We start from the raw sequence: 27,461 nt of genomic DNA on the forward strand, positions 1-27,461 counted from the left end.
TTTTTCTTATTTTGTTAATTACTGCACATTAATCCCACTGTGTGAGTTCAGGTCCACCTCTCTCCATCCTCTTTGCTTTGTACCCCCTCTCTGTGACTCTCAGGCAGCACACAGAGCCTTTCTGTGCAGGCTGCAGGTTCAACCGTACTCATAGGCTGAACATGGCTACTGGTCGGACCCGGTAGGCTGCGACACCATAGCAACTCCCCTTGACCCCTCCCTCCCTCAGCATTCGCAGCATCACCCTTTACACTGCACAGTCATATTTGGTCCTCCGGAAATATCCACAGCTCGGGTAAGCCAGTCCCTATGCAGCGAGTGTATGGGTGGAGTATAGTTTAAAATACAGTTTTAAATGTATCGAAAGCGTGTCCGGCGCGTCCTCCGCCGGCTCTGACAGCGGGGCTGGGGATATGACAGCGCGCGGGGGGAAAGTTTGTCCTAAAGCCGGCGGGTTACGCTCTCGGTGTCTCGGACCTCCGGCTCTAAAATGGCTGGCTGTAGGTCCGAGGAAGCTCCGGTGCTGAGGTGAAGGATCCGCTCCACACCGCGATCGCACCGTAAAATATCCACGTTCGTCTGCTCCGAGCGGTCGCGTTTTAGTGATGGCGTTGTCCCAGGTCCGAGAGCTGTCAAGGCGCACACGCACCATCATAATAACTGGCATCTCGGACCTAGGACTGTGCGTAATGGCGTCCTCCACGGACACACGGTGCTCCTCGGTTCATCCCCAGACACATTTTAGAGCAGTGCTGCTGATGCAAACCGGCCGGCATATGGGATGATGATGTTCAGAGACGATTTTTTTTTCTTTTAAATGAAGCGTGTTATTATTAGTATTAGTGCATGTGGACGGTAGTTGTGTGAGAGGAAATGTTATTTCGTTCCCACCAGTCGGACCCTTCCTGAATGATCGGCGACTCCGCGCGACCCCCTCGGTAAGAATATTTCGCCGAGCTATAATTTAGGATCATGCGAGGTAACCATCACAATTACAGGATGGTGTTATGTTGAGGTGGAGGGGGGAGGAGGAGGAAGGGGGGGGGGGGGGGGGGGGGGGTCATGTGAGTCGCTCTTCAGTTTCGCACTGGGGGGGGGGGGGGTAATCAGCATCATCATGTGTGTGTATCACAAAATTAGTGGTGATTATTGGCTCCTTGCACTGAACTTGACCCCAATAATCTCCAGATATTTAGGTTTTACAGGACAGCATGTGTTTAATCCCCTTCCTTTGCCACCATGAAATGTGTTTATTTTATTCTATTGTTGCTTCTTTGAGTTTTTAAATCTATTATTTTATGTCTGTTTTGTAGAAATATAAATAGGTATGCCCCAAAATGGATTCTCAGTTGGCTTCAGTCCTGACCAGTGGCAGCCTAGATGTCCAAAATGGCAGCCAGTGTGCAGAGGGATCAGGGCCAGTGACAGAGGGTTTTTTGGACCCAAAGGACAAAACCTTACTCAGTACTGTACCAGGTAACCTCCAGCCATGCCCTGTCAAAGCAGCAGTGGCCATCATCACACAAGATGCTCCTTCTGTCAATGGGAAAAAGCCAGAGGTGGGCGGGAATTCAAAGCCAGCCTCTCAGGAAATAAGTAAGATTGGTGGGTTCAGGCAGCCAATTACAGTGAAGACTGGAGTGCCTGTTCTGCGGAGCCAACCAATCAGAATCAAAATTGTCGTTCCCCCACGGTGCAAGAGGCCAATCACAAACTCCGCCATCAGCCTGACCAAAGACTTTGCTCGCTCGCATTTCAGGAGACCTGTTCTGGTCTCAGCTGGAGCTGTGATCACAGAGAAAAACAGGAGTAAAATCCAAATACCTGCTGTAAAAACTGAAAGAGAAGACACTACTCACCTAAAAACTGAAGAGTCTGAAGCAGTGTCCTTCCACGGGACGGAGGCCGAGAGAGGGGATGAAATGTGCAAAGAGAGAGATGTGCTAGATAGTAAAACCAGCCACACTGAGGGGTCAGAAACTGCTAATACTGTTAAGATAACGAGCCAGAAGGGAATTAAAGAGGAAACTACACAGAGAGAAACTGAAAAAAATATTCCTCTAATTTTGCAAGAAATTGACTTGAAATCTTATCAGACGCTTGATGAGGCGGGAATGGAGGAACAGACGGAGCCACTGGACCTGAGTTTGCCCAAGAAGAGAGAGAGTCAGGAGAGGAGGTGTGGTCGCGTTCTGGACGATTCTGGCTGTGAGACCTCGCTGATTATGGAGGTGGATGAATATGAGGGAGAAGGGGACAGAGACATAGTAGAGGAGGACGACAACGACGAAGAGGACGGCACAGACACACTTGACGACTCTCTTCTGTCTCCCTCTTTCTTCTCTACCTCTGTCCTCACCTCCCTCTCCTCCATAGACGTCGACACTGAAAACCTTCTTCTCATAGACGACCAGGGGATCCCGTACACTCTCGGTCCAGATGGACTCAAAGTGCCGCAGGTCCAGGCTTCCGCGTCGGAGGACCCTCAGTCGGGTCAGGCTGATTCAGCAGAGTTGGACGGAGAGGGGTCTTCGCAGTCAGCGGAGCCCAGCCTCAGCCAAAGTTTAGATAATGCACTAAATGCACCTTCTGATGATCGTCACCCCTCACCAGCCCCTGCTGCTGACTCACCATCACCAGGTGTCGATCAGACAGAAGCTCCAGATGTCCTCATGAGTTTGGTCACTAACTCAGATCCCTCAAAGGCCACAGAGCCAAACGTTAAAGCAGTTCAGGAGGCTAATGCAGTCCTGCCCCCTCCCCCTGCAATATCAGTCCCCAGCCAGTCCATTCAGATCATCACAAACCCTCCAACCAGTACTCCCATCCTCCTCCTGTCGTCGCCCTCTCCCGCTCCTCAGTTCTCCTCTGCTCCTGTGGGTCTCTCTCTTCCCCTCTCTGTTACTCAGACCTCACCTGGTGCTTCCGCCCCCATGTTCCTCCTCCTCTCCTCCGTACCCTCTTCCTCTGGTGACTCTGCCTCTACCTCCACTCCCATCGCTGTCCTCGACCCCTCGACCGGTCAGTTGTCCCAGATCACCGCAGCGTCGGCCCCGGTCACCCTCCCTCTGTCCTCCGCTCAGACCAGCACGCTGGGACCGCCTCTGCCCACGCTGTCGCACCCCATCATCAGACTGAGCGCCAACGACCCCCCTGTCATTCTGGCAGGAGTGAATAACGTAAACTCGGGGTCTGTTCTCACCTCTCTCGCTGTCCCTTCATCCACTCCCGCTCTCCAGAGCGACCACAGCGTCACTCCCATCATCCAAACTCAGATCAGCTCTTCCGATTCAAACACGGGAAGTGAAGCCATACCTGCTGAAGAAGTCTCAAATGAAAACAACAAGCCATCAGCTTTTATAGCATCCTCTCCGCACCCACAGTCTGCTAGTTTGACCTTTGAGTCCTCAGCTCAGCCCAGCCCAGAGGCAGAAGCTCAATCACCAGCCTCCGAGCCCAAATTTGACCCCTCTGACCTGCACTCAGAACACTTACCTCTCGACGACCATCTGTACTTTTCAAACACGGCAGCTCCGCCCTCTCCTCCCATCGGACCCATACTCCCCTCTGGCAAACTTGACCCCCTCGACCCGCTGGATCCTCTCTCTCCCGCTGCGTCACCCAACACCATGGGCTCGCGCAGGGTGCTGTACTGCCAGCTGTGTCCACGGGTCTTCTTTTACCTCTCTGACCTTGAGCGCCACGCCATCACTCACTCGCAGAAGAAGCCACACGTTTGCCAGCAGTGCGGCAAAGCCTTCAAACGCTCCAGCCATCTGCAGGTCAGTGCAGGCCAATTATAGCTATCATTTCATTAGCAGCACTGGTAATAACAGAAGTCCCTTGAACAAATGTCACAAATTATTAGTGTAGTGACAGTAACTAATTTTCTTGGCCACTTGGGAGCAGCAGAAACAAGCTGTGAACTGGGACTGTGACTAATAATTATGAATACGAATACAAATACAAGTACGAATTACTTTATTAATCCCCAAAGGGAAATTGTGAAAGGAAAATTATCCTCATTATTGATTACTCTTCCAGGATTTTTCTAGATTAATCAGTTAACTGATTAAAGAATTAGTGGAACAAGACCATCACAATTTCCCAGAGCGAAAATTGACATGTTCCATCGACTGGTCTTGTCTGAACCAAGTGTCCAAAACCTACAGAGATTCAGTTTCCAATAACATGAAACAGACAAAGATAGAAAAAACTTCAGATGTAAGAAGACAGCATAAAAGCATCTCCAATTAGTATGAAGTAAAATGTTCTGACAGAAAAAGAAGATGTAACAATAAAAAGGATAAAACAGTTATAGGGATAAAACACAAATCAGACATGACCGAATGTTAAGAAAAAGAAACGTGTTTTAAGAAAAGATTTAATTCTGGTCAAATAGTTACATATCAAATGCCTACTTGCCCTCGGTGACAAGCTTAAACCTTGGGGTGACCAGCAGGCCTCAATCGGCTGATCGCAGATCTTGTCTGGGTTCATACCCCAAGATTTTATGGCTAACTTACTCTTAAAAGTTGTCTATGTATGTAAGCGGCAGACACAGAGTCATCTGGAGTCATCATCATAACTATGGCTGCATGGAGGACTGCTCTTTAACTGGGTGGCCCTCAGAGCTCAGTGCATTGCAACTTGAGGACTCACATGCAAAGACACAAACCATTCAGAAAACAGCTTCATCCATCTGACAACACGTGCACTGCAAAAACTCACAACAAGTGTTTTATAGACACAGGACTGATGGACTTAAGCTAATACAATAATATCTGAATTATGTGATGTTGATGTTATAATAAACCAACCAAACACCACCAACAGGTCTCAGTCTTTAAAAACGTCTAAAGTCCAGAAGCATGGAACTAAATTGTACCCCACAGTCTGATGAAGTTGTGTTTTTGAATTTGTTGCACATTTGTGTCTCTGCTTGTGTTTTATTAAGTTGCAGTGCACTGAGCTCTCAGGGCCACCGTACCATAGAGCTGGGTGAGATGGGTAATTTTCTGTGATCAATTTCACAAACAAGGACTCAATAAAACTATTGATTAATACTTACTGCTATTCCTCGACAGAGACACAAGCACATCCACACTGGCCAGAGGAACTTCGTGTGCCCCATCTGTGCCAAACGCTTCAGGGAGGCCGGCGAGCTACAGCGCCACCAAAGGGTGCACACCGGAGAGAAACCGTACCAGTGCCAACTTTGCCACACACGCTTCGCTGAGCGCAACACGCTACGCCGACACACCAAACGCAAACATCCTTACCACCAAGTAGCCATGGAGATGCTGAACGAGAGGAGAGACAGAGGAGGAGGCAGCGTTTCTGGAGTGCAGGAGGAGGAGGAGAGCGCCGAATGGTACAACTCCACTGTGTCTAACTTGGAAAACTCAGAGTCTGAAATGGAAACTTAGGGAGTCAGGAGAGACACGTTGGCAGGGTGATCACATGTAACTTTGATCAGACACTAAACTTTCCTCATCAATTTACATTCAAAGAAGAAGGGAGCACTTGCAATATTTATTTCAATGTTTCTAAAGGTAATTTATTTATATGAATGTATATTATTCCCATTCCATTTAATGGGCCAAAAATACAGCCTTCGAAGTCATACATGATTTTGAATAAGTTTTCCCATTTGGAAAAAAAAGGTGCATATACGTGTATATATATATATATATATATATATATATATATATAGTATATAAAAGGGAAGGTTCATGTTTGAGATCATGGTTTTTGTAAGGTCAAAATATGAATTAGATTGTGAACCTTTCCACATGAAGTTGCATTCCCATACAATCCTTGATTAAAAACCCTGAAGTGCTCAGAAAAGAAGGATAATTTATTTAATCTAAACTATTCTCTGCTCTACTTGTGTATATATAAAGAGTCCTATTTGTAAGAGCTGCACTATCTTATGTGAAAGATGTTATCTATCTTTCTTACCGTCAGAGACACTGTGAGTCATTTGCACTTATTTGAACTCAATATTCACTTTTTTTTACATTGTGAATTAAGATGCTTACTCCTTCTGTTGCAGCTGTTGATTTAATGTATTAATCCATATCATGTAAAAGTTTGACCAAATGTTTGAGTTATTCTAACATAAACACTATATTCAGATTTTTTGCTTTATGTGAATTCTGTTAACTTATTTGAATTAAATTTTGACTGTAAACTCCAACTTAATCTTTGTCCCGTTTTATTTCAGTCTTCATAAGTATAATTAATGCGGCTTTTGATCAAATCAAGATTTGTAACCCTCACTGGTAATGACCACTACGTCCGTATCTCTGTGCTGATTTAAAGCGATTCTCCAAGCTTATTCTCTTTGCTGCTAAACACCAAAGACAAGGCTTTCCATGAAGCCCTGTGAAGAAAATAAAAAGATACCTGATATATATCTGCTGGTGCATGCAGGCTGACCACTTGGACTGCCTCCAGGGAGTAATTGAGTTTGTAAGACAGTCCTCTGTTTCTTTGCACTCTCTCAATTTTCTGCTCCATTTAAGCCAGGAAGCGTAACAGAGCTAAGCTCAAGATAAGTTATTAAATACTGTATCGCTCAAATGACCTAACTGGGTCCTCGTGGCTGCCCCATTCCTTATTCCTGCACTGACCATTGTGTGGACAGAGGCACTTTGGCATGCTGAAAGACCTCCACTGAGCTCTATTGTATTTAAGTTTAAAACAACAAACTCACCTTTCCGTGAGGGTCACTGGAGGAAGAGAGGCGTGGAGAGAGTTGGGAGCAAAGGTTAACCAAGCAGTCTACTGAGAGCCGGCCTGCCTTAGAGACAGGAGAGTATTTGCTCTGGTAAAACCGTAAAAACACATGTTTAATGCATATTTTACTGCAGCTGTTTTGTAGTTCATAGACGGAGTGTCTTTAGTTACTTTTGGAATAAGAAAGACTTTCAATTTATAAATAACACTTTTGAATAGAATAAATACGGTTTTGGGGCATTGTGGAAATATTTGTGTAACATTATTACTGTATTGTATTTTGCTGCAAGGCAGCTACAAATCGGTCAGTGTTCACTTTACCAGGTGTATCTTAAAGGAGAATTCCGGTCATTTTTGACTGAATCGTTGTCCTGATGGTCACCCAGAAACAAACACGTTTTCCTTGTTGTGATGATTTCTTTACAAAAACAAACGGTCGGAGATATTTTGGACATTACCACTGCACTGCTCCACTGTATATTTTTGTAAAGAAATCACCACAACAAGGAAAAAGTGTTTGTTTCTGTGGCGGGGAGAGCAGGCGCTCTGCGATCGAATAGTAATGTCTTTCCAGGATGTTTCAGAGTTCAGCTATCTGAGGTGAGTGATGATTACATGCAAAAACACAAAGTTTATACTGTTTATACCGGTTTATACTGTACACTATATGAGTTCAGTGGTGTCTCATAAGGATTCGAGTCATGTACCATAGATATTTGATTGTTTTTTGAGTGTTTGTTGTGGTTGAAAAAATTGCCCTCATAGGTTAGCGTTGTCGCTATTTAGTCGCGTTTTTTGCTCCCCCCAACACTGGGTGACCATCAGGCCTGGAGCCTGTTCTCTCTGTGCCTCCCACTGCATGCACATTAGGTGCATATAAATGCCCATTAGGTTTGAATGTGAGTGTGCATGAACATTGTTTGCCTCTATATGTTGGTCCTATGATGTGTAGCAAATGGATGGATGGATGGTAGCTGTAATTGTTCCCTAATTGGCTGTGACAAGATCCCTTCCTGAAGTGATTTCAGTGGTCAAGTCACACATTCACGTGAAGCTCTGAGGCTTCAACAGTGTGAGCTGAGTTTGTCACTTGTTTTGACCTTTAACCCCACCTCTTTTCCTGGAGCCATGACAGGAGTGAATGTCTACAGGATGTGGAGTTGGTGGTTGTGTAGAGAAGAGGAACTTTCTTGAATATATCCAGGTGTGTTGTGCCTCTGTGGGCAAAGTTGGAAATAGGCATGATCTGATATCACCAAGTAATTAACAGTCCAGGAGCGCTGTTATAACCAACCGGTTAGGTTTAGGGTTAGGGTTAGTCCTGGGCTGTTGTTTACTTGGTGATATCAGATTGTGCCTACATGAGCAGGTCTTTTATGGTCATACTGGATTTACAGGATTGTTGCAGCACCATAGGTCAAATTTTGCCAATTTTTTGTGCATTAATTTTTGTCTTTGTTTAGCACATTTTAAATGTCCTCATGCCATATTTGTGCTAAACGTCTTACTGTCTTACATTTTGTTGATTTAACATAGATACAAAGCTCCCAGAAACCCCAAATAACCACTTAATATATTAGTGTGGAACTGTTCAGCATTGTTAAACTTAAAACCTTCTTACACACAAATACAGCAGAGAGAAGAAGATGAATGATTCAGTCTATTCACATGCAAATAACCCCATTGTGTTTTTATACCTTTTTCCCACAATACTCCCTGTACACCACTGTAAAATACAAGAAATAGTAATTGTTCCATTCATTAAAATTTCTTCAATTATTTATATATATAATTTTTTATTGGCCAACAGACTTGCCCCACAACAGAGCTTAATTTTTTCAGGTCTATGTAATATATAAATAGAGTCATGTTACCATTCATCAAACAATCTGAGGGTATCAAACTGTATCGCTATGTTTGTTGTTATCATGTCATAAAACGACATATAACACGATATAAGACTTTATTCACTCATTATCATACCCTGCACGGCAATGCGAGCATTAACTTATACTCCATAAAAGATGGTCTCTGTATGAACAACTCCCTTTAACCTTCAGGATGTAGAAGCTCATTGAAGTGCTACCAACATATTGTTAAGGTCACTCTGAGGGTTCAGCCATTAAATCAATGCCGTTCTGTCAGGAAAAAAGAATAAATTGACACAAAACAGATTCTAGTCCCTTAATTGATACCACTGGGCTGTTGCATCGCTGAGCCTACAAGGTCCTTAGTGCATGATGATGATGAATATTCAGCCGGCCTAGTGTGTGAGACCAGCAGTCCAGCTGGAGATGTGTGTGTATAGTACAGTGTGTGTGTGTGTGTGTGTGTGTGTGTGCTGGGTTGGTAACTATCCAGATTGCACAGAGCTTCAAAGTGCAGTGACTGACAGACAGATGGATGACGGACAGAGTGAGGACAGAAATCTGTGGAGTGTGCGTGCGCGTGTGTGTTTGTGCTGCGTGAAGTGGAACGGGCAGCAGGCCTTCTGAGTGGCACAAGGCACATCGCCAAGTGATTGAAGTGATAAAGGTAGAGGAGGAGTGGAGAGAGAGAGAGAGGGGACGAGAATAGATTCAGTGATGAACGACCAAGAGAGAGGCAGCAGATGTAATGAAGTGTGTTAGACTGGTATGTTTCAGCTTTTTATTCTCTTTGATACATTCGGGTACTTTGATATGTTTGTTGTGTATCCGCTTTGTTGCATCACAGACGTCCCATTATTGCCACTGAGAGCCAAAATGATGGGAAACTAAACTAACCATGGATGCCTTTTTTTCCCCCCCTCTCTCATCTCTCGTCTTGGTCCTTCATGCGTGGCTGCCATGGCGCGCTTCAGCCATGTGAGGGCACACTTACACCTAACATGTGCTGCACGTACTGTACTGTAGGGGCTCATTCTCTATGCTGTCTCTCCGCTCCCTCAAATGGTGGAGGGATACTTACACCACGGTGGAAAGCAGAAGACAGGGAGCCAGGGGAGAGAGCTGCTGGATCTACATTCAAACTCTGCAGATCCAGCAGAGAAAGAGCACATAAATATGAAATCACCTATGCAGACATGGAGTGTATTTTTACTTCCGAGCTATGTTGTGCTTTCTGGCCTGTGTGTCTCATGTGAGGGCAAGGTCCTATGAAAAGATTACTGAGCCCAGAATTACACAGAGCAATATGATATTTCACAAGGGAAAGGTTAACAGCGTGCAAGCCTCCTCGCTCACCAGACACAGTGCAGGATTAACACTCTGTGTGAGTCTGTGTGTGTGAGTGTGTGTGTCAGAGACAGAGAGAGAGTGAGAGTGGGAGGGTGGGAGAGAAAGAAGGAGGCTAACAGGTGTTAATCAGAAAGGGAGTCCCGTCTGTAGAGGAGAGGCTGTAGCCGTGGTGGGGAACCAGAGGAAAAGGCCATTACATCACCTTTCCACCAATAATGTGCCATACTACAGTCTGTGTTTATATACGTGTTTGTGACGTCTGTGTGTGTGTGAAATGCATTTACGGGGCATGAGAGGGGAAGCTGTCAGAGGTGAGGCTTCATAATGATGAAAAACACAGATGTACTGTGCAAATGGCACCTGAAAGAGCTGTCTGTCTGCAACCATGTATTAAATTAAGGTTCCCGTTCACTTTGTGTTCCATTAGTTGTTCCATTTTGTTCCATGGCAACCGTAATTGGCCCATGCAGTGCTATCTCTGCTCCATGTTCTCTGATTAGTGGATCTCGATGTCAGACTCTTTTCTTTCCACATCAGATAAAATGGCAGCAACCTCCCTTTTTTCTCCCTGTTTCCCCTTCGGCTCCAGCTCTCTTCCTGTCCTCCGCTCAAAGACTCCCCCATGTGTCGCTCCCTCCCCTCCCCTTCCTATCCAACTTTTTTTTCTTTCTTTTTGCTGTCTCCTCTGCCTCACCCTCTCTACCTCCCCTCTGTCTCCCCCTTCCATGACCTGCTGAACCAGCACACACCGGCCTGTCTGTCAAATCGACGGAACAGGTGCTCCAGCTACAACCTCACTTCCCCCACTTTCCCTCCCTCCTCTGCTGCCCAAAGGCACACACTCTCTCTCTCTCTCTCTCTCTCTCTCTCTCTCTCTCTCTCTCTCTCTCTCACACACACACACACACACACACACATAGGACTCTGGCACATGTAAGAGAGCATGCACACATACGCCAAACACTCTCCTTCATGTTCACTCAAGTTGTTTTGGAGGATCGAACAGCGCGGTGAAACCTGGCTGATTTTGCACCAGTGCTGATATGTACTGTAAACTTTATGCTGACCGACACAGACTTACTGACCTGTGACTCTCTGAGGTGTCACACACACACACACACACACACACACACGCACGCACATATACACACACGCATATGTGCACGCAAACACCAGCTAGTAAATCACTTTAAGAGGGTGACCCAAAGGTATCTTGACAGGAGCATATGAGCCTTGCAGTCCTTCTGCAGTACATGATTTGATGTGAGTCCAAAACACTCCCGGGTTTTTCTCGCCGCCGCGTAATAAACCATCTCTTTATCCTGCCTTCACTTTTCTATCCATCACATTATGTGTCACCTCAGCTGCTAACGCTAAATGACTGTACTGGCTTCATCAGTGCGTCTACTATTGACAAAGTCGTGCAAAAAAAACAAAACAAACAAACCCAAACAAAAGTGTTTATTGTTTGAATGTGCCCCCTCAGAGAAGTCAGGAGAGGTGGAGAGGGTGAATGGCTGCTGTAAGGGAGAAGGAGGTGAGGAGGGGGGGGGGGGGGTTTGAGGCCACAGAGGGGTGGTGGGGGTGGGGGTTTGAAGTTTGACAGTCGCACACAGTTGGCACCAAGGATCCAGGATGCTTTGGGGCAGTTGGGGAGGGAGAGGGGAAGAGAGTGAGAGGCAGAGGTAGAGAGGGTGAGTTTCTATCGTGAGGGGACGGAGGAACCACAGATCCTTTCTCTCCTTGCAGCTCACCTTTGGGAACAGAGAAAACTGAGAAGTGTGGAAACGGGGCGAATGAAAAAAAAAAGGATATGAAAAGAACATGAAAGAAAGAAATCGTCATTAAACGCACTACGAAGTTCTCTCTTTTCCTCTCTTCCTCCAATCTCGTACCTCTCTCAATTTAATCTTAAATCCACTCCAATTTCCCCCGAGGGACTCAATTCTCTCTTTTCCTGTAAGTATTCTCTTTCATTCTCTTGCTTTTATTCTCTCAGTGTTTTCAGTGACTTCTTGTGCCTCAGTGCCCTACTAAGAAATTATGCCTGTGCTAGACGGGAAATCTCAATCAATTGCTTGTTATTTGATTGCATTAATGAGTGAGCGGCCTCCTTCCAGCCTCTTCATATTGTAAATAAATCAGATGTGTGCATTTATGGGATTGGGAATAGAAAAGCATTTTGGTGATTTAATATGCATCACCTCAGCTATTCCAAAGAACATGTGTGGTTTTGAATGTGTGTGTGTGTATGTGTGTGTTTGTCCACTCCCTTCAAACAGGCTTCCTCTGGGTGCTCTGTGGCTGGCTGCTTCAAATCAATATTGTTAACAGGTTGTGTGTGTGTGCACTAATGCAGCTTATGTAGATTTCCGAGCTCTCTCTATTTGAGAGTCAGCTCCTCTTCTTTTCAGTGCGCGACACATTCACCGTCCTGCTGTCACACTGCAAATGTGTGGTGCGATGCTGTAGGTGTTGCCAGTTCATGTTTGTCCGTCACAATCAGTGTCCTCCAGCTCTGACGTCTGGAGTATCGGCTGGGGCTTCTGTCTCCGTCAGTCATGCGAGCTCGTCTCTCTCGTCTTCCTCTTCCTCCTCTGGCTCCTCGCTCGGTCTCTCTAAAAGCCTCCTTGTCTGTTTAATTCTCTGTGTCGTTAGCTCTGTCTCTGTGGGTGGGCCTCTGTGACTCTCTGTGTGATTATGACAGGCTGTCTATAGGGAGGCCTGCTGTTGCCAGAGCAGCTCACCACAGTGTTCAGTCTGCCTGTGGGTCTGAGAGGCTTTGCGTCTGTATTTCCCCCTCAATCTATCTCCGCTGTGCTTTGTGTGCCTCTATCAATATCGGTTTGTGTCTATCAGTGGATTAACAAGCATCTGTCTCTCTCACTCTCCTGCTTCCTCTGCTCCCTTACATTTCCAACAGCCAGAGACAGAAGGAGAGGGGTCCATTCCTCCTGGTATCGTGACACCAGGAATTTCCTCTTTCTCTCTGCTTCGCTCCCTCACTCCCCTGCATCTTCCTTCCTCCCTCCCTCCACCATGACACTGCTGGCCTCTGAGAGGTCGCTCCTCATTCGGAACAAGTTCCGCTCAGGTGAGGATCCCGGGGACTCAGCTCCTGGCAATTAAAGGAGAGCAGGATTTACTGTCCAACAGCAGTGGCTTTACATCTGTGGCATAATTGGCAATATTAGCATCAATATAAAGAGGCGAAGAGTTTGTGAGGGTTATTGGCTAGTCAGTCATGTTGTCTATCATGTGATCAATAGAGTGTAGGTATTGATCACGGCGAATGGATTTAGTGATTGCTACCCACAGACAGAGGTGTCTTGGCTGAGACAGCTGGGATCTCTCTTTGCTGCTGCTGTGTGACACTAAACTAGACATAGGCTGGTTTGCATTGTAAAACAGACAGTGAGCCTTTACCAGGAAGGTCTTTTTTAATTCAGAGCCTCTATAAATATTCCCATTGAAGTAAAGATACAGTCACTGAACAACCCTTCCCATAACTTCGTAATGCAAGTTTCCCAACAAGTTGTAGCAGTCACTGTTGTGTTCCCCAGCAGCTGTCACAAATGGCTGGTAAAATAGAGAGGTGAGGAAATGACATAGAGACAGTCCCCTAGGTGTACAAGCACCTGCTGGAAAACGTGATTCTTTATGGCAGCTGCTCTGTTTGAAATCACGTATGTACATAGCTGAGCATGAGGAATATCAGTTTATTGGTGTTGAACCGTTGGATACTGTCAGAGGCCTGAGGAAGTGAGAATAGCTTTACAAGAGAAAAGTTGAAAAACAGTTTTTTCATTTTACTTTTGGTCCTTTGATCCTTGATGATGTCAGTGTCTGATTAACATTGAGACAGTACACCATATTGGAAACTACCAGGCAATGTGCTGTATGTTAAGTTATGATATTGGAAGTTAAGTTCAAGACTTGTAGTGGGACTCCCATTGACACAACAAACAGTTAAGCAGAAGACAGGCAGACATATACATACACACACACCTATTAGCATCAGTAGAGGTGAAGAGTTTATGAAGGCTATTAGGTATCATGTGATCAAATGGATGTGAAGATTGATCACGGTCAATGGATTTAGTGACTCGTGCACCCACAGACAGAGACGTCTTGAGTAGACGTGGAGACAGCTGAGATCTCTCTGTTTTGCTGGGTGACACTTTGAACAAGACACAGCTGGTTTGTTGACTCACATGGTAAAACAGAGTGGGCTTTTATCTGGAAAGTTATTTTACTTTAAAGCCTCCAATGATACAAAATATTCATGTTGACGTAAACAAGACTCTAAGAAAAAGTTTGGATTATTTTTTTTTAATTAAGAATTTAACAGTGACAAACTCAGCTAATCTGCTGCATTGTGTGGTTTCATCAGATTTGAAAGACAATGGTCTGGCAACATAAGCAAAATCCCACTCCGGTCATCAGATTTAGATTAAAATGCTGCTAAATCCCTATTAGTGCACAGCAGAACATGACGTTAGCCTTTTTCTAACTGTGTCCTGTCACTAAAGCATTAAAACAAATTAAAGTGAAAAACATTAACATTTGAAAACTCTTATGTAAACCATCAACCAGACACCACTGTGTTCAAACTTTGTCAGAACATAACATCGTGTTCATGAAGGACCCCCATCAGTCAAAGAAAGAAGATAATAGAGGAAATATACATTCAGGGCCTTTAAACAACTTAGAGAAATATTTGTAAGACTTTGACACCAAAGCTTTGTTATCAAATAATATATGTTTATTGGTGTTTTTCTTTCTGTAGAAGAGTAGCATGGTTTTGTGGTTAACATTTGATTTAAATTGAATTTTAAAAGTATATCCCAGATAACACCCATAAAACTGTTTTTTTAAATTAGTGACACCAGTGGCCTTTGAGTGAACTGCAGCATCTTGTTCCTGTGCTTGCGAGTTGCCCACGAGACTGAACGTGATTAATCGACATGTTAGACGCATATTAAGTAAAATGTTATTAAATGTTATTTATCTAGCAAAAACAGTCACTGTTAACCTTCATGAGCACTCTGATGACGCTCCTTGTCGGGCTTCACCAGATAAAGCTGTTTAATTGCCCATAGGTGTTTGTGTTGTCTGTCATGCTGGGAACCGGTCGTTTATTGACGTTAGCTGGTGTTACACACTACCACACTGTTGGTGCTGTAGGGGAGCGCAACAGAGGCAGAAACAAGCATAAAAGTTCAAGAAAAGAAACCCTTTTCATTAAAAAACAGTCGGGGAAAGGTCCATGACAATGTTCTCACACTGGCAATACAGAAGTGAAAAATATTTGTAAATGTGTTCTTGAAGTATCTTAAACATTCAAAATTACCCACAGCAAAGTTCAAAATATGATTGTAGGTGATGAGTTTGAAAGTTGGTGAAAAACAGTAAAGATGATCATTTGGAGGAAACTGATAAAAAAAAAGTGCATAAAATGGTGCACTAATTCAAGAATATGACCGTACTGAATACAACTTTAGGATACAGCCACTACTCTGTGACAAATCGCTCTGAACAACCCTTCACGTGCTATCTGCATAATAAGAGTTTCCCAACAAGTTGCAGCAGCCACTGTTGTGTTCCCAGGCAGCTGTCGCAAACGGCTGGTAAAATAGAGAGGCGAGGCAATGACATAGAGACAGTCCCCTAGGTGTACAAACACCTGCTGGAAAACGTGATTCTTTATGGCAGCTGCTCTGTTTGAAATCACGTATGTACATAGCTGAGCATGAGGAATATCCATTTATCAGTTTACCAGTCCATCAAACTGATGTTGGGATGTATTATCAGGCAATCTGTGTTATGTGATAATGTTCAATTTGTCTGAGTTCTGATATTGTTGTTTAGTCAAGAACAATCTGTTTTTGTTGACCTTTGACATAAATTGTTTCCAATCTCACACATATTGTTGCATGGTTAATATAAATTAAATGTTAATTGTAAATACATTTTAAGAAAACCTGCTAATCCTTCTGTTAAATCCCTTAAAGCCTTGTACCCCTTAAAACAAAATGTCTTCCTGTGACCTCTTGCCACAGTTTTTATGTGTCAGTGAGTGGCAAGCCAAAGAATACTTATGATATTTTTTTTGTTTGTTTAATTTGAATTATTTTAAGAAGAGAGTAGTCATTATTTTACCAAATCTGAGTCAAATAACTTTTTTGTTGATGTTTTTTCTAGTTAGTCCTTTAACAGTGCCACTTAGATTTCTCTTGTGACTGATCCTAAACCGGTAACTATTGTGCTGTGCACTGTATGTTATGTAATTAAGAATGAAGTTCAAGACTGTTACTGAGACCCCTGTACAAATACAAAAACAGTAGTAGATGTGCAAAAACTAATATCAAACTGACACTCAACCCTGGCAACCACTGCTTCTCTAGTTTGTAATGAGGACAGAGCACAGTGTGTAAATCTGATCTAAATCTAGATTTCTACTTTGTTAAACTTTTGTTTTGAGTTGACAGAGAGGCAGGAAAAGCAGGAAGAGTATGGTTAGCAGCACAAATGAGAATGACGTGAGGAGTAGGGGATGTAGAGGCTTCTGGAGAGAGTGGGACAGCTGACGGGGGGATGGGACCAACAGAAATAGACATACTGAGAGATAAATAGTTACTGCCCTCAACCCCCCGCGCAGTCCTCCCCCTCCCCACGTCAGGCCTCTCAGGTCTCAAAACTGACCGAAATGTATCATGGGGGGAGATCCACATGGTGTAATGAGTCCAGCCCCACCTTGCTTCACCTGTTTGTGTGTGTACTGTGTGCCCAGGCATGCAAGGAGATACATAATCTACAAGCACTGCAAAGTCATGAGATAATATAAGTTCCAAGCCGGTATCATTTAACATTGACCGTGCTGTCTTGCATTGCTTAACTCTTACCTTTCCGCGTCAGCATGAATTCTCTTCCCAAATTATTTGTCCTTTAAACAGAAGTCATGCTAACTTACTGTTCCATCAGTGTGACTCATAATATTTCATCATCTTTTCCACACAGCCTGCTGAACCTCTGTTCTTCTCTTTCAGTCCTGCAGTTGAGGATTCAGAACCGAAGGCAGAGTGAAATCAATGCAGACCCCGGTTAGTCTATGTGTATCATTAACAGTGAATGATCCATCTACACCGCAGGTTGGATTTCATATTAATGATCTTCAAGTCACCTCTTCCACAGAAAGATGATTGCCTATTGATCACTCAATGTCTATGTAGGTTTAACCATATCAGCCAGCTTTATTTCCTTTGATTTCACTTTTGAAGCATAATTGTTTTTGGGTATGAGCTTTGAAACCTCTGAATATACAGAAATCTACTTTAAATGAAAATTAATGTTGTCATCTGTATACAACTGTATAACTCGTTGAACAATTATTCCAGCATTAACCAAGCAATGTTAAGAATAGGGAGAGATTTAGAACAACTTTCAAAACGTGATGCATTCACTATGAATCAGTGGAAACAATAACCTCTCATATACACAATACGCAAACTGCATATTGTGTCACATTAATCAGTCTGCACAGAGCCACACATACGGCAGCAATCAGGATAGTAGAGATGCACTATAAAAACCTTGCATCTTTTAATTGTAATGAAGTAGGAAGTTAATATGCAGGGGTTGTGCCAGTTTGGATGCAAGCCTAAATATGCCGAGGTAACATATGTTCAGGAATAACATTATGTACTTAATAGTAATTAAAAGTCATTATCTGAAGACATGTGTGTAGATGAATTAAGCCATAAACACATAATTACCATAAATGTCTCTACATCTGTGCAGCAAATTGTTATACACTGTATTACAGGGTGCAGAAATATGACAACCCATCCCAGGTATTTTGTTATGAGGCAGAGCACCTTGTTTCGGTTCTCTCCTCGCTGCACATGCTGATACCTGCCAACACAAAGGAGAGTCTGAGATGTTCCATGCTGTAACTTGGATATATACCAAAATGGGAGTTTGGATTTAGAAAAAAAGAAAAAAGAAACTGGTGTGCACTATTGTCATTTCATCATTATAACCATATCGTGTCTATTTCTATAGGTTTGAAATCCACCAGTCCCCCTCAAAAAGCAGAGAAAGACCAGAGTGAAGCTCTGGTGAGTAGCATTTAATTTTTATACCATTGTTCAGATTCTGAATGTGATGCAGGAAGTGTCAAGATGTTGTGCAAAGCCATTTTCTCCCCAGATATATTATATTTTGTTATTTATATTAATTTGCACTGATGATCATATCTAGAATGAGACCAGATTGTTGTTTACCTGTAACATTTCATTGTTGCATCAAGTTCATAGGAAGAGGAAGAGTTATGAGAAGTTGTTACTATACATTGTTACTTCCACAATTGAATGGGTTGAGTGGTATTAAATGAAGTCGTATTTAACTTTCCCCTGAATGAACTGCTTTGTGATCTATGGGCTGTTGGTTTGATCTGCTGTTTCCTGATGCAGCGTCTAACTGACGATGGTGCCACTCAAAAGTTGCCCTCTAGTGGTCTGAACACTGAAACTGCACAAGGTGATGGCCTGTCTTCAGTAATGTTACCATCTCCTCCGTGCTCTACCCTGTTTGCTCCCTAACAACTGCATAGTAACACATTTCCCTATCTGTCTCTCTCTCTTTTTTCTCTCTCTTCCTCCTGTGTGTATTTTATCGTGTCTGTGCTGTGCTGACTTGCATTCTCTGTTGTACAGTAGTTGTGTGAGTAAATGAAGTGTGTAAATCTGGCAACGGCCTCTGTGTTTCATCAGCTGTCAGTTAAATAGAAATGTGACCTTGTTGCACACTGTATCGCTGCATTTTAAGCAGCCCGCAAACATATCAGTGATTGACAGCCCATGATAAACCCACCCATCCAGGCATCAGAGTCATCTTTTCTGCCAGTACTGACATCTCTCGCTCTCATCTCTCGTTCTCTCCTTATCTTCTCTCCTACTCTCTACACCCTCCAACCTTAACCTTACCATTTGAAAAAACTGTTATTTTAATATCTGGCTTTTCAAACGGTCTGGTTTCCTAAACAGTCCCTGTTTGCCCTTTAAACATTTGTGTGTGTGTGTGTGTGTGTGTGTGAGTGACTGTGTGCTCATATCCAGGGGAATACATCTCCCTATGGGCAGGAGTGTTTACTATTTTTTGATGCCTCTGCTGGTTTGATTTAGGCCTGATTGCCTGTGGCAACACTGTTGTGCATGCTCACATCACATATGTTCTGAAATCCTGTTGCTTCCCTCTCTCTCCAACCTCTTCTCCTCTCTCTCTCTCTCTCTCTCTCTTCTCTGCTGATCTCCCATCTGTCCCCCTTCTTTCCACTTATCTGCACCATTCCTCCCTCTGTCTCCCACCTGTAGAGAAGACTGTGTCTGGTGCCCAGAGGCAGAAGAAGGCTCGCCAGGCGCAGGACCTTGCTGAGAGGATCCAACATCCGCCAGGACTTGTGGAGCAACAGCACGAACACAGACGGCCCCTGGAGAACCGTGAGTCAACACGCATTCGCATGCACCAGCACACACAGACACTGTTACACACAATTTTTTTTATTTCCCACCCAATCTCCTTTGCTGCCCTTTTGACCTTACCTCCTTTCATTTCTCATATCCTCAGGTCATGCCTCTTTCCCTTTGCCCACTGATGTCTTCGAAGATGACATCTCCTCCTGCTCCTCTTCCTCGCCCAATGAGCAAAATGGTGTTCACCAATCACCGGCCTTTTCCTCTTTGCCAGGGCTCTCAGGTGACCAGTTACTCAGTGACTTCTCAGCTGTGGGCCCGTCCCTAAACCACAGCCCCAGTCATGCTCAGGTGAGGAAACTATGTGGAGATTGATAAATTAGATAGATAGATAGATAGATAGATAGATAGATAGATAGATAGATAGATAGATAGATAGATAGATAGATAGATAGATAGATAGATAGATAGATAGATAGATAGATAGATAGATAGATAGATAGATACAACTCATGACGCAAAACACTGTGTTTGTTTGCAAAGAGAAAGTCTGATGAATTCAGACTCCTTATCAATAAAGTCTGATTAGCATATTAAACTAAAGATTTATTGACTGATGAGTTATTAAATGTCCATGTATGTCAATTCTGATAATCCACTATTCTGCCTTCAGTCTAGTTTGGCGTTGCTCCCGGCAACCGAGGGCATCAGACAACCTATAAGTGTAACACTGGGTGAATCCAACTCCATGGTAACCACTGGGAGACCAAATGGGATGTATCTAACCTCCTCTCAGACTACACCCCTGCTGCCAAAGGTAATGTGGGGGTAGTGCATGCTAATACAATCACACACAAAAGAAGAAACCCCATTTCTGTCAGGACCACTATGTCAAAATAATATTTATTTACTTCCACAAGTTTTATTTGGTGGTATGGTACTGTTCTGGGACCCCCTGCTCTTCCACGCACTTGCGTGGAAAGCCTGAGGCAGGAAGAGCACCTCCCTGCCCTTCACGAGCCATCATGAACGGCATAAGCAGAGAGCAGCAAAGAAAACCCAGACAGAGCAGAGCAACCAACATGTACAATGACAGGAGGAGCTGGGGTGGAGGTGGGTTGCAAAAAAGCCGGCAGAGGAAGCAGCAGCAGCAAGGGAGGCGATGTCGGGCTAGAGCAGTTTAAATAGCGCGCTCTGAATGCAGTTCCCCAATAGGAAGCAGCCACGGGGAGTCAGCTGAGCCATCAGCTGATCTGCACAGGTGATGACAGTTACGCTGTGCTGATTAAGAGCTTGACATCATGGCCTGCTACGCTTGATTTCTTTCTGTTAGCTTTCATATTTTGGCTTATTTAAGTTATATAAGGACTTTTTTCATATTGGGTATTTTCAAGATGAAGTTGCAATGCCAAGACTGCAGTGAAATGCACCCAGTAATATATAATATATAATATTTTCATCCAGAAAGCTATAGACCACCGCTCCAGCCTGTCACCATGTTGAATGAGAACTTGGCAGTTATTACCACATTAGGCTCTGACTTGAATACTCAGTAATCATGGGTCAGCCCACACCTGTCTTTGGAATTGATTTTGATCTCAACTACCTGTAAGGTTTTATGATGGCATCTTGGTTGTGATGACAAAATTTTAGCGACAAAATATGTCCACAGAAAGACTGACAGACAGGCACACAAAGACCAGCCACTGTACTCAAAATCACACCTCGCACACACACAAACACACAGGGTGGAAACGATACTAGCCCCACTGGCGCAGCTGGTAATCAACATTTAGATTGTGTGTGTGCTTGCTATGGTGACAGATATTCACAGCAGGTATACAACAAAAGATAAAAGAGCACAGTGGAGGTCTTTAACCTAACAGGACAGTCACTCCTCTGTTTTGTCAAACACAATGCTCTGCTCTAAGCTGCTCTGCATTCATTACTGTCACTTTGCACTTCTGGGGTAGCTCAGTATTTGCCCCGTAGGTTAACGCATTCACACACAAGCAGCGTTGCTGTATGTCAGAACCAGCACATGCTGTCATTTGGTGTTTTGTGAGGCGTTTATACATTTCATGTAAGAGTTTAACCTTGACACGGGGCAAATACTGTCAAACGTGAAATGACTTGACATTTTCTCTGGGATATTTGATAAGCTATTTGGAAATTTCTCACAGTATGGTTAGGAAACATGGGCAATATGTGTGTTTTTACAGACAGCTCGCCCTCCCAGTCCCGCCTGCTCCTCCTCCCTGCCCTCTTCCTTGCCCTCCTCCCTAAACTTCAACCACCTACCCCGCCCACGGAAACCAAGGGACACCAAACCTAAGATGAGGAAACTCAAGTATCACCAGTACATTCCTCCTGACCAGAGAGGAGGGTCAGGGACTGGAGGTACCAATAGCTTTATTCTTCTACAGTTATTCTAAAAATGAATATCATGTGTTTATTTAAGGCTTGATCTTACTGTGATCTTTTAAGATCAAGTCTAAAAAATAAATAAAAATCATATTTCCAGGTGGAGGAGCCAAACAGAAGAACCCTCCCTCTACCCAGTCTTCAGACCCAGCCTGTTCCCAGCTCCTGCAGCAACAGCAGGTTTTCCTCCAGCTTCAAATCCTCCAGAACCAGCAGCAGCAACAACAGCAACAGCTTCAACCACAACAGCTGACTGTCGTACCCAGGTATGCTTACGGTTTGCTGTTAATAGAGCTGGACAAATCAAATTGAGGCAACTATACAAACAGACGTAAGTACTCATATATGCCTTGGATAAGTCAATGCTTCTGTCATTTGTTCAGTGGCGATCACAGCGATCTTGTGAAGTCCTCTGGAGCGATGCCCCTGAACCCCCAACCTGTCCCTGCTACGACAAACCACACACCTATGGAAACAAACCCCACGTCCAAACCTGAGCTTCTCCCTGCAAATCTCGTCGATCTAACGGTGAGCTTATCTATCACTTTGGAGTGGCTCTGAAAAGCTTAAAAATGTATGAAAGTTGATGCATTACGATAAAGACTGTTCCTTGACCTTCGACCCTCACCCTCTCCCATTCCTCAGGTGTCCGAATTGCGGCAGCAGCTGCGTAAGCGCGGCCTTCCTGTCTCCGGTACAAAACCTGCCCTGTTGCAGCGTCTTCGTCCCTTCCAGCTTCCCCATGCTTGCCTCACCCCTGCTCCCCTGTGCCAACTGGGTGCCAGTATAGAGCCCCTTACCCCCTGCCCCCCACTTCCACCCACCCAGAGCCCTGGCTCGAGCTCCAGCTCTGGATCGGACTCGCCAAGTAGCAGCCCAAACCAACAGCTCTACATCCAGGACAGGGGAATTCCTAATGGGATTCTCGGTGATTGTCCAAATGGAGTTCTGAACGGCGTCCCAAACAGATTCATAAACGCTGCGCCAGTCAGCTTGCCAGGTGAACAGTGTGGTCTCACCAGCGCTGTCTTCCTGGCTCCCGCCAACACCGCCTCAGGAACACCCAGTCCCAGTCTACCCATGTCGTCCTCGTCACCCCTGCAGTGTGGGACTCCCTGGAGAACTGAAAATGAGCAACAGCAGCAACAGCAGCAGGAGCTGAGCGTGGAGCTGGAGATGAGGGAGAGGATAAGGAGCAGACCCAGGGAGCGCTCCACAAACGCAGGCAATGAGGTGAGCACAGACAGGCTCGACTGTGTGGAAGAACTGTTCATTTAGTGGGATGTGAATCAGACTCATTAATACAATTTTATGGTTCCTCTAGTCTTGTGAAGGATCCCTTCATCCTTTCCTGCAACAGGATCCGGGATGCTCCAGGGGGAAGCCAGAAACAGATGCACAGACTGAGGTGTTGTTTACTCAGGTAAACGCACAAATCAATTCACACATATCTTATAATAATCGCAAATGTAGATGACTCTACTCAAGTATAAAACAGAAAACTGCTAAAACACAGCATGCGCAAACTCATCACCACCTGTCAACTAATCCATAGCTGCTTTCTAATCAGGTGTTTTGCTTCCAACCATGTGATGTGATTGGCCAGGACTTTGAGCTGCCTGTGCAGATTACTGCAAGTCCTGTGCAGACCATGCATGGTGTTCGAAGTTTGGAAGAGGAACTGCAGGAGGCCATCCAGAAAGCACAGGTTAGCATTAGCAGTTGCACAAGAAGAGATCATCAGGAGTTTCTGTTGCACAGTGGAAACTGAGCTTTTTTTCCCTTCTGTTTGACCACAGATGGACCCTCGGCAGTCCATAGATGACATTCTGGATGAGCCTCTTGCATGCGTTGGTGAGTATCCCACAATTAATTAAGAGATTTACATCACATCTAAAACGGTATATCTTTTATCATCTAATCCTTTCACTTCCTCTTTTCTAGGCTCTGTCAATGTCTCTGATCATAAATCTCCTGCCCAGTCTGCCCCCGGCCCTCCCCCTCCCCCTCCTCCTCCTCCTCCTCAAGCCGATCAGTCCCAGGCCCCACAGCAGCAAAACAGGGACGACCATTTCTTGCCTTCACCGCTTTGCTCCTCTCTCTTGCTGGAGCTTCCCCCATCTCCTGCTGTGATAAACCCCAACCAGGTTGTCCCAGCTCCTCTCCCACCTCCCATTTGTACCTCTCCTCTGCCGTCCACTGGGAAGTCACGGAAACGACGGGCCCCAACATCCTTTGACGCTGCTGACTGGCTTGAAACGCTGACATCCGGCCTCCGCCCCCTTACCCCACCGACAGCTCCCTTTGTTGAGTCAGACTTCAGTCTGGATTCAGATCTGAATGTCAATCGAGTGTTGGATCTGATGATAGAGCAGTGGTGAGAACTTGTGTGCACATATCTGTTTGCAACTTCTTTGTATGTACAGTTGGTGAGTGTTGTATTTTTCAATGGTTATGAATGCGGCAAACTGTTTGAATCCCACTGAGGGCACAAGATTGTGAATAGAGGCCTCCATCCATCCATCCATCCATCCATCCATCCATCCATCCATCCATCCATCCATCCATCCATCCATCCATCCATCCATGCCTGATAGGCTGTTCGAGTCACTGGCTCCACGCAATGTCGAGAGCTGGATTCATTGCAGCGATCAGATCAAACATAGAGCTTTGATGGGGCAACGAGAGCTTAAACACGTGCACACACACACATACACCGTACACACATGTAAACAGTACAGAACACTGTTTAAAAGCACTTGGGCTCTGCCAGAAATGGCAAACAAGCAACACATCTGTGGATTGACACACTCCACAGCACAATATTTGCAGTTCAAAACAAAAGAAAACCTGGTGGCGTATTAATTTAAACATGCTTCCTGGCTGCTCCAGGAGAATGTTGTTTCTGACTTATCTCCAAAACCCGTTGTCGGATTGGGTTGAGTGTGGCCCCTGGTGTCATTGAGTCCTAGCCATTCATAAAGCCCATTTAGAGTGTGTAAAAGCCAGACAGAGCACACAGCTTGTGTGTGGCTCCAAACCTTAACCCCGGTGCCAGACACACAGTCGGCACGCAGAGAGAGAAAACTGGCAGAAGCTACAAACAGGCAGTGGGTGTGCGCGTGTACGTGTAAATGTGCAAGCTTTTGTGTGTGTGTGTTTGTTAAGGATGTGTGTTCAATACATCTATGTGTGACTGTGCACACAAGACCGCTTTTGTTTGTGTCATTGTGTCAATGCACAAATGCTTCCATGTATATTTATCAGAATTCATGCCAAACACACTTGTAGCTATTTGTTTGCTCACAGTTAAGTGTGCCTGTCTACGTGCGGTGTGATTGATCTGTGGGAGAATATACGACGCGTGAGAGACGCAGAGATGAGGCGGAGGATTTCTGTGTACACATTTCAGACCAGACATTTCACTGTAGTTTGATTGCCAGCGGGCAGTGACTCCATTGTAGTTATCCAGAGTAATCATCAGAACAACCGCATTACCTTGTTCAAGTCACTGTTCTCCAGGAGAGCAATCAGGCAACCAGCCCACAAATAGTCCCCATCCAAATGCACCACTCAGACAAGTGAAAGTTTCCTCATCACTTTGTAAAAACAGGTGGCCATTTTGTTCCCTGATTAACCCCCAACAGCGTCTGGCCTGCTGCTCAGTGCCTACCCTGCCACTTGCAAAGCCAGATTTAGCGCAATTTATAACCCAACGCCAAGGCCACACCTGTTCACTTAGTGTAAATTAATTCCACACATGTATTATTTGACATTGTTAAATCTTTGCTGTACATTTCAATATACAAAATGACCATTTCTATGAAGAGAAAATGCACTGTAGAAATAGCACAAAGTAATATGTTTGGAGAATATGTAACATGTCACATGACCAGAGGTGAAGCTGATAACCATAAATGCTGCACATTTTCTTAATGGTGACAGTGATCTTGCTTTTATATTCTACATGATTTACTGGTCATGCAGAAATGGGTACATTATTTGTTTGCATAATACACATTCAGTGAGTTATGTCCATTCTCAGCCCCACTTAACATAATGACATTAATGAAAAAAAATCTGACAGAGGTTAGCTGCCATTAACCTCTGCTGTACCAGATAAATAGAATTTAGAAACAAGATCCCATTTACATTAATTTTTTTTCTGCCCTAAATTGGCTGCATGTCCCATCAATCATTTTAGAGAGCTCTGATTGGCTCATTTGTTTCTGGAATATTTGATAACTAACCAGGGCTCCTTCAGTATGACCACTTTTTATTGGGGAAAAAAATGTGTTTTGTCCCCCTGCTGTGTCTCCAAAACATTGTGTTAAATAGAAGTAAAGCGCTCACTGCTATATGATTTGTGTAAAGACCACAGAAACAGGCAGATCTGAGGTCACAATACAGTATGTTCATGTCATGTTCGCTGTCAGCCTGTTACTTGTTCTGATGATAAACCAGTGTCTTACTAAGCAAGACAGCCATGGTGAGTTATTAGAAGATAACTGTGCATTTGCAAATCTTCAGCTTTATGTAAAATGCAGTTAGATGTGAATGAACGACTATGATAATCATAGTGATCAATAAACATTGCCTACTGCATCAAAAAAAAAAGAAAAAAGAAAATTGATTGGCAGGAGAGTAAGATGCTACCTCCTGTGACTTCCAGTGCTTTAGGGCTTACACCAGTGTTTTCCTTGTTTCTCATTTAATTTCCGAACACTGGTGCAGAGTCTCCTGGAAAACCCCTGAGACTGTTGGACGTGTTTGATTAAACCTAGGTTTAATACTTCTGCTCTAAACTGGCTCTGAAATTGACTTGATCTAGATTGGAAGCTGGTAAGGACAGACGTCAACAGGAAACACAGGGTTGTTTTGGGTAAGTGAGACTCTGTTGCCCAATTCTGCTGCTATTGATGCCTTATTGTGAAATGTGAGACAAAATAAAAATTGTTTGCTTTTATTTATTATGTAACTTATTCATGAAAATGATACCAACCTCTGTCCAAAGTGTATGTAAAAACATTAAGAAAATTAAAGTCTTAATAGATTTTCTATGTGGTTCCACGTTGTTTCTTTTATCCATGTTAATTGAGCAAACAGCTCATTGCTGTAAAATGGCACACTGAGGGGATTAACAAGTAGATTGCTTTAAGGGGGAATAACTACTGATTGCATATATATCTCACAAGAAACTGTCCCAAATTATGTCATATCATTATTATGTCTTATCAAATATTGATGATCAGAAAGTAAATTAAATATTAATTTGTACCAATATGCGGCTTAAATGTCCATGAAACAGCATGAACATCTACACAGCTTGATGGTTAATCTTCATAATGACACAGTACTGTAATGTGGAGGAACAAAAATGTAACTATAAATAAAATGCTGGGTAAACTGTGACCTCCAGTTAGTGATCATCATAAGGAAGAGGACCACCCAAAGGAACAAAAACATCAATAGTATTTAAAATCATTCAATCATCCATCCATTAGCTCTACCCATTTATCCTCGAGGGTAGCAGGGGGGTTGGAGCCCATCTCAGCTGACATTAGGCAAAGGCGGGGTGCACCCTGGACAGGTTGTCAGTCAA

The 27,461-nt window shown here is 44.1% G+C and overlaps 2 protein-coding genes across 7 annotated transcripts; both read left to right on the forward strand.

Moving 5' to 3' along the window:
- The first annotated feature begins 103 nt into the window (after positions 1 to 103).
- On the forward strand, positions 104 to 5,676 carry LOC146971871 (uncharacterized). Of its 3 annotated transcripts, none has more exons than XM_085801458.1 (3): positions 104 to 295; positions 1,314 to 3,782; positions 5,088 to 5,676. In XM_085801458.1, exons 2-3 carry the CDS (start codon positions 1,338 to 1,340, stop codon positions 5,427 to 5,429), a joined length of 2,787 nt encoding a protein of 928 aa, XP_085657584.1. In that variant the 5' UTR covers positions 104 to 295; positions 1,314 to 1,337; the 3' UTR covers positions 5,430 to 5,676. The 3 variants fall into 3 exon arrangements, with proteins under 3 accessions (XP_085657584.1, XP_085657585.1, XP_085657587.1); XM_085801459.1 differs by having other exon boundaries at positions 287 to 938; XM_085801461.1 differs by lacking the exon at positions 104 to 295 and adding an exon at positions 887 to 979.
- A 5,918-nt stretch (positions 5,677 to 11,594) lies between these two features.
- On the forward strand, positions 11,595 to 26,917 carry LOC146971872 (myocardin). 4 transcript variants are annotated; one of them, XM_085801463.1, is made up of 16 exons: positions 11,595 to 11,921; positions 12,886 to 13,056; positions 17,012 to 17,065; positions 18,027 to 18,082; positions 18,437 to 18,503; positions 19,337 to 19,462; positions 19,590 to 19,786; positions 20,109 to 20,252; positions 21,658 to 21,835; positions 21,960 to 22,125; positions 22,243 to 22,387; positions 22,505 to 23,092; positions 23,184 to 23,282; positions 23,430 to 23,567; positions 23,659 to 23,713; positions 23,804 to 26,917. In XM_085801463.1, exons 2-16 carry the CDS (start codon positions 13,002 to 13,004, stop codon positions 24,238 to 24,240), a joined length of 2,505 nt encoding a protein of 834 aa, XP_085657589.1. In that variant the 5' UTR covers positions 11,595 to 11,921; positions 12,886 to 13,001; the 3' UTR covers positions 24,241 to 26,917. The 4 variants fall into 4 exon arrangements, with proteins under 4 accessions (XP_085657589.1, XP_085657590.1, XP_085657591.1 ...); XM_085801464.1 differs by having other exon boundaries at positions 23,466 to 23,567; XM_085801465.1 differs by having other exon boundaries at positions 23,220 to 23,282.
- The last annotated feature ends 544 nt before the right edge of the window (positions 26,918 to 27,461 follow it).

The sequence above is a fragment of the Trachurus japonicus genome, chromosome 16 (assembly GCF_045865225.1).
Source record: "Trachurus japonicus isolate A0001 chromosome 16, Traja_1.0".
Taxonomy (NCBI): domain Eukaryota; kingdom Metazoa; phylum Chordata; class Actinopteri; order Carangiformes; family Carangidae; genus Trachurus; species Trachurus japonicus.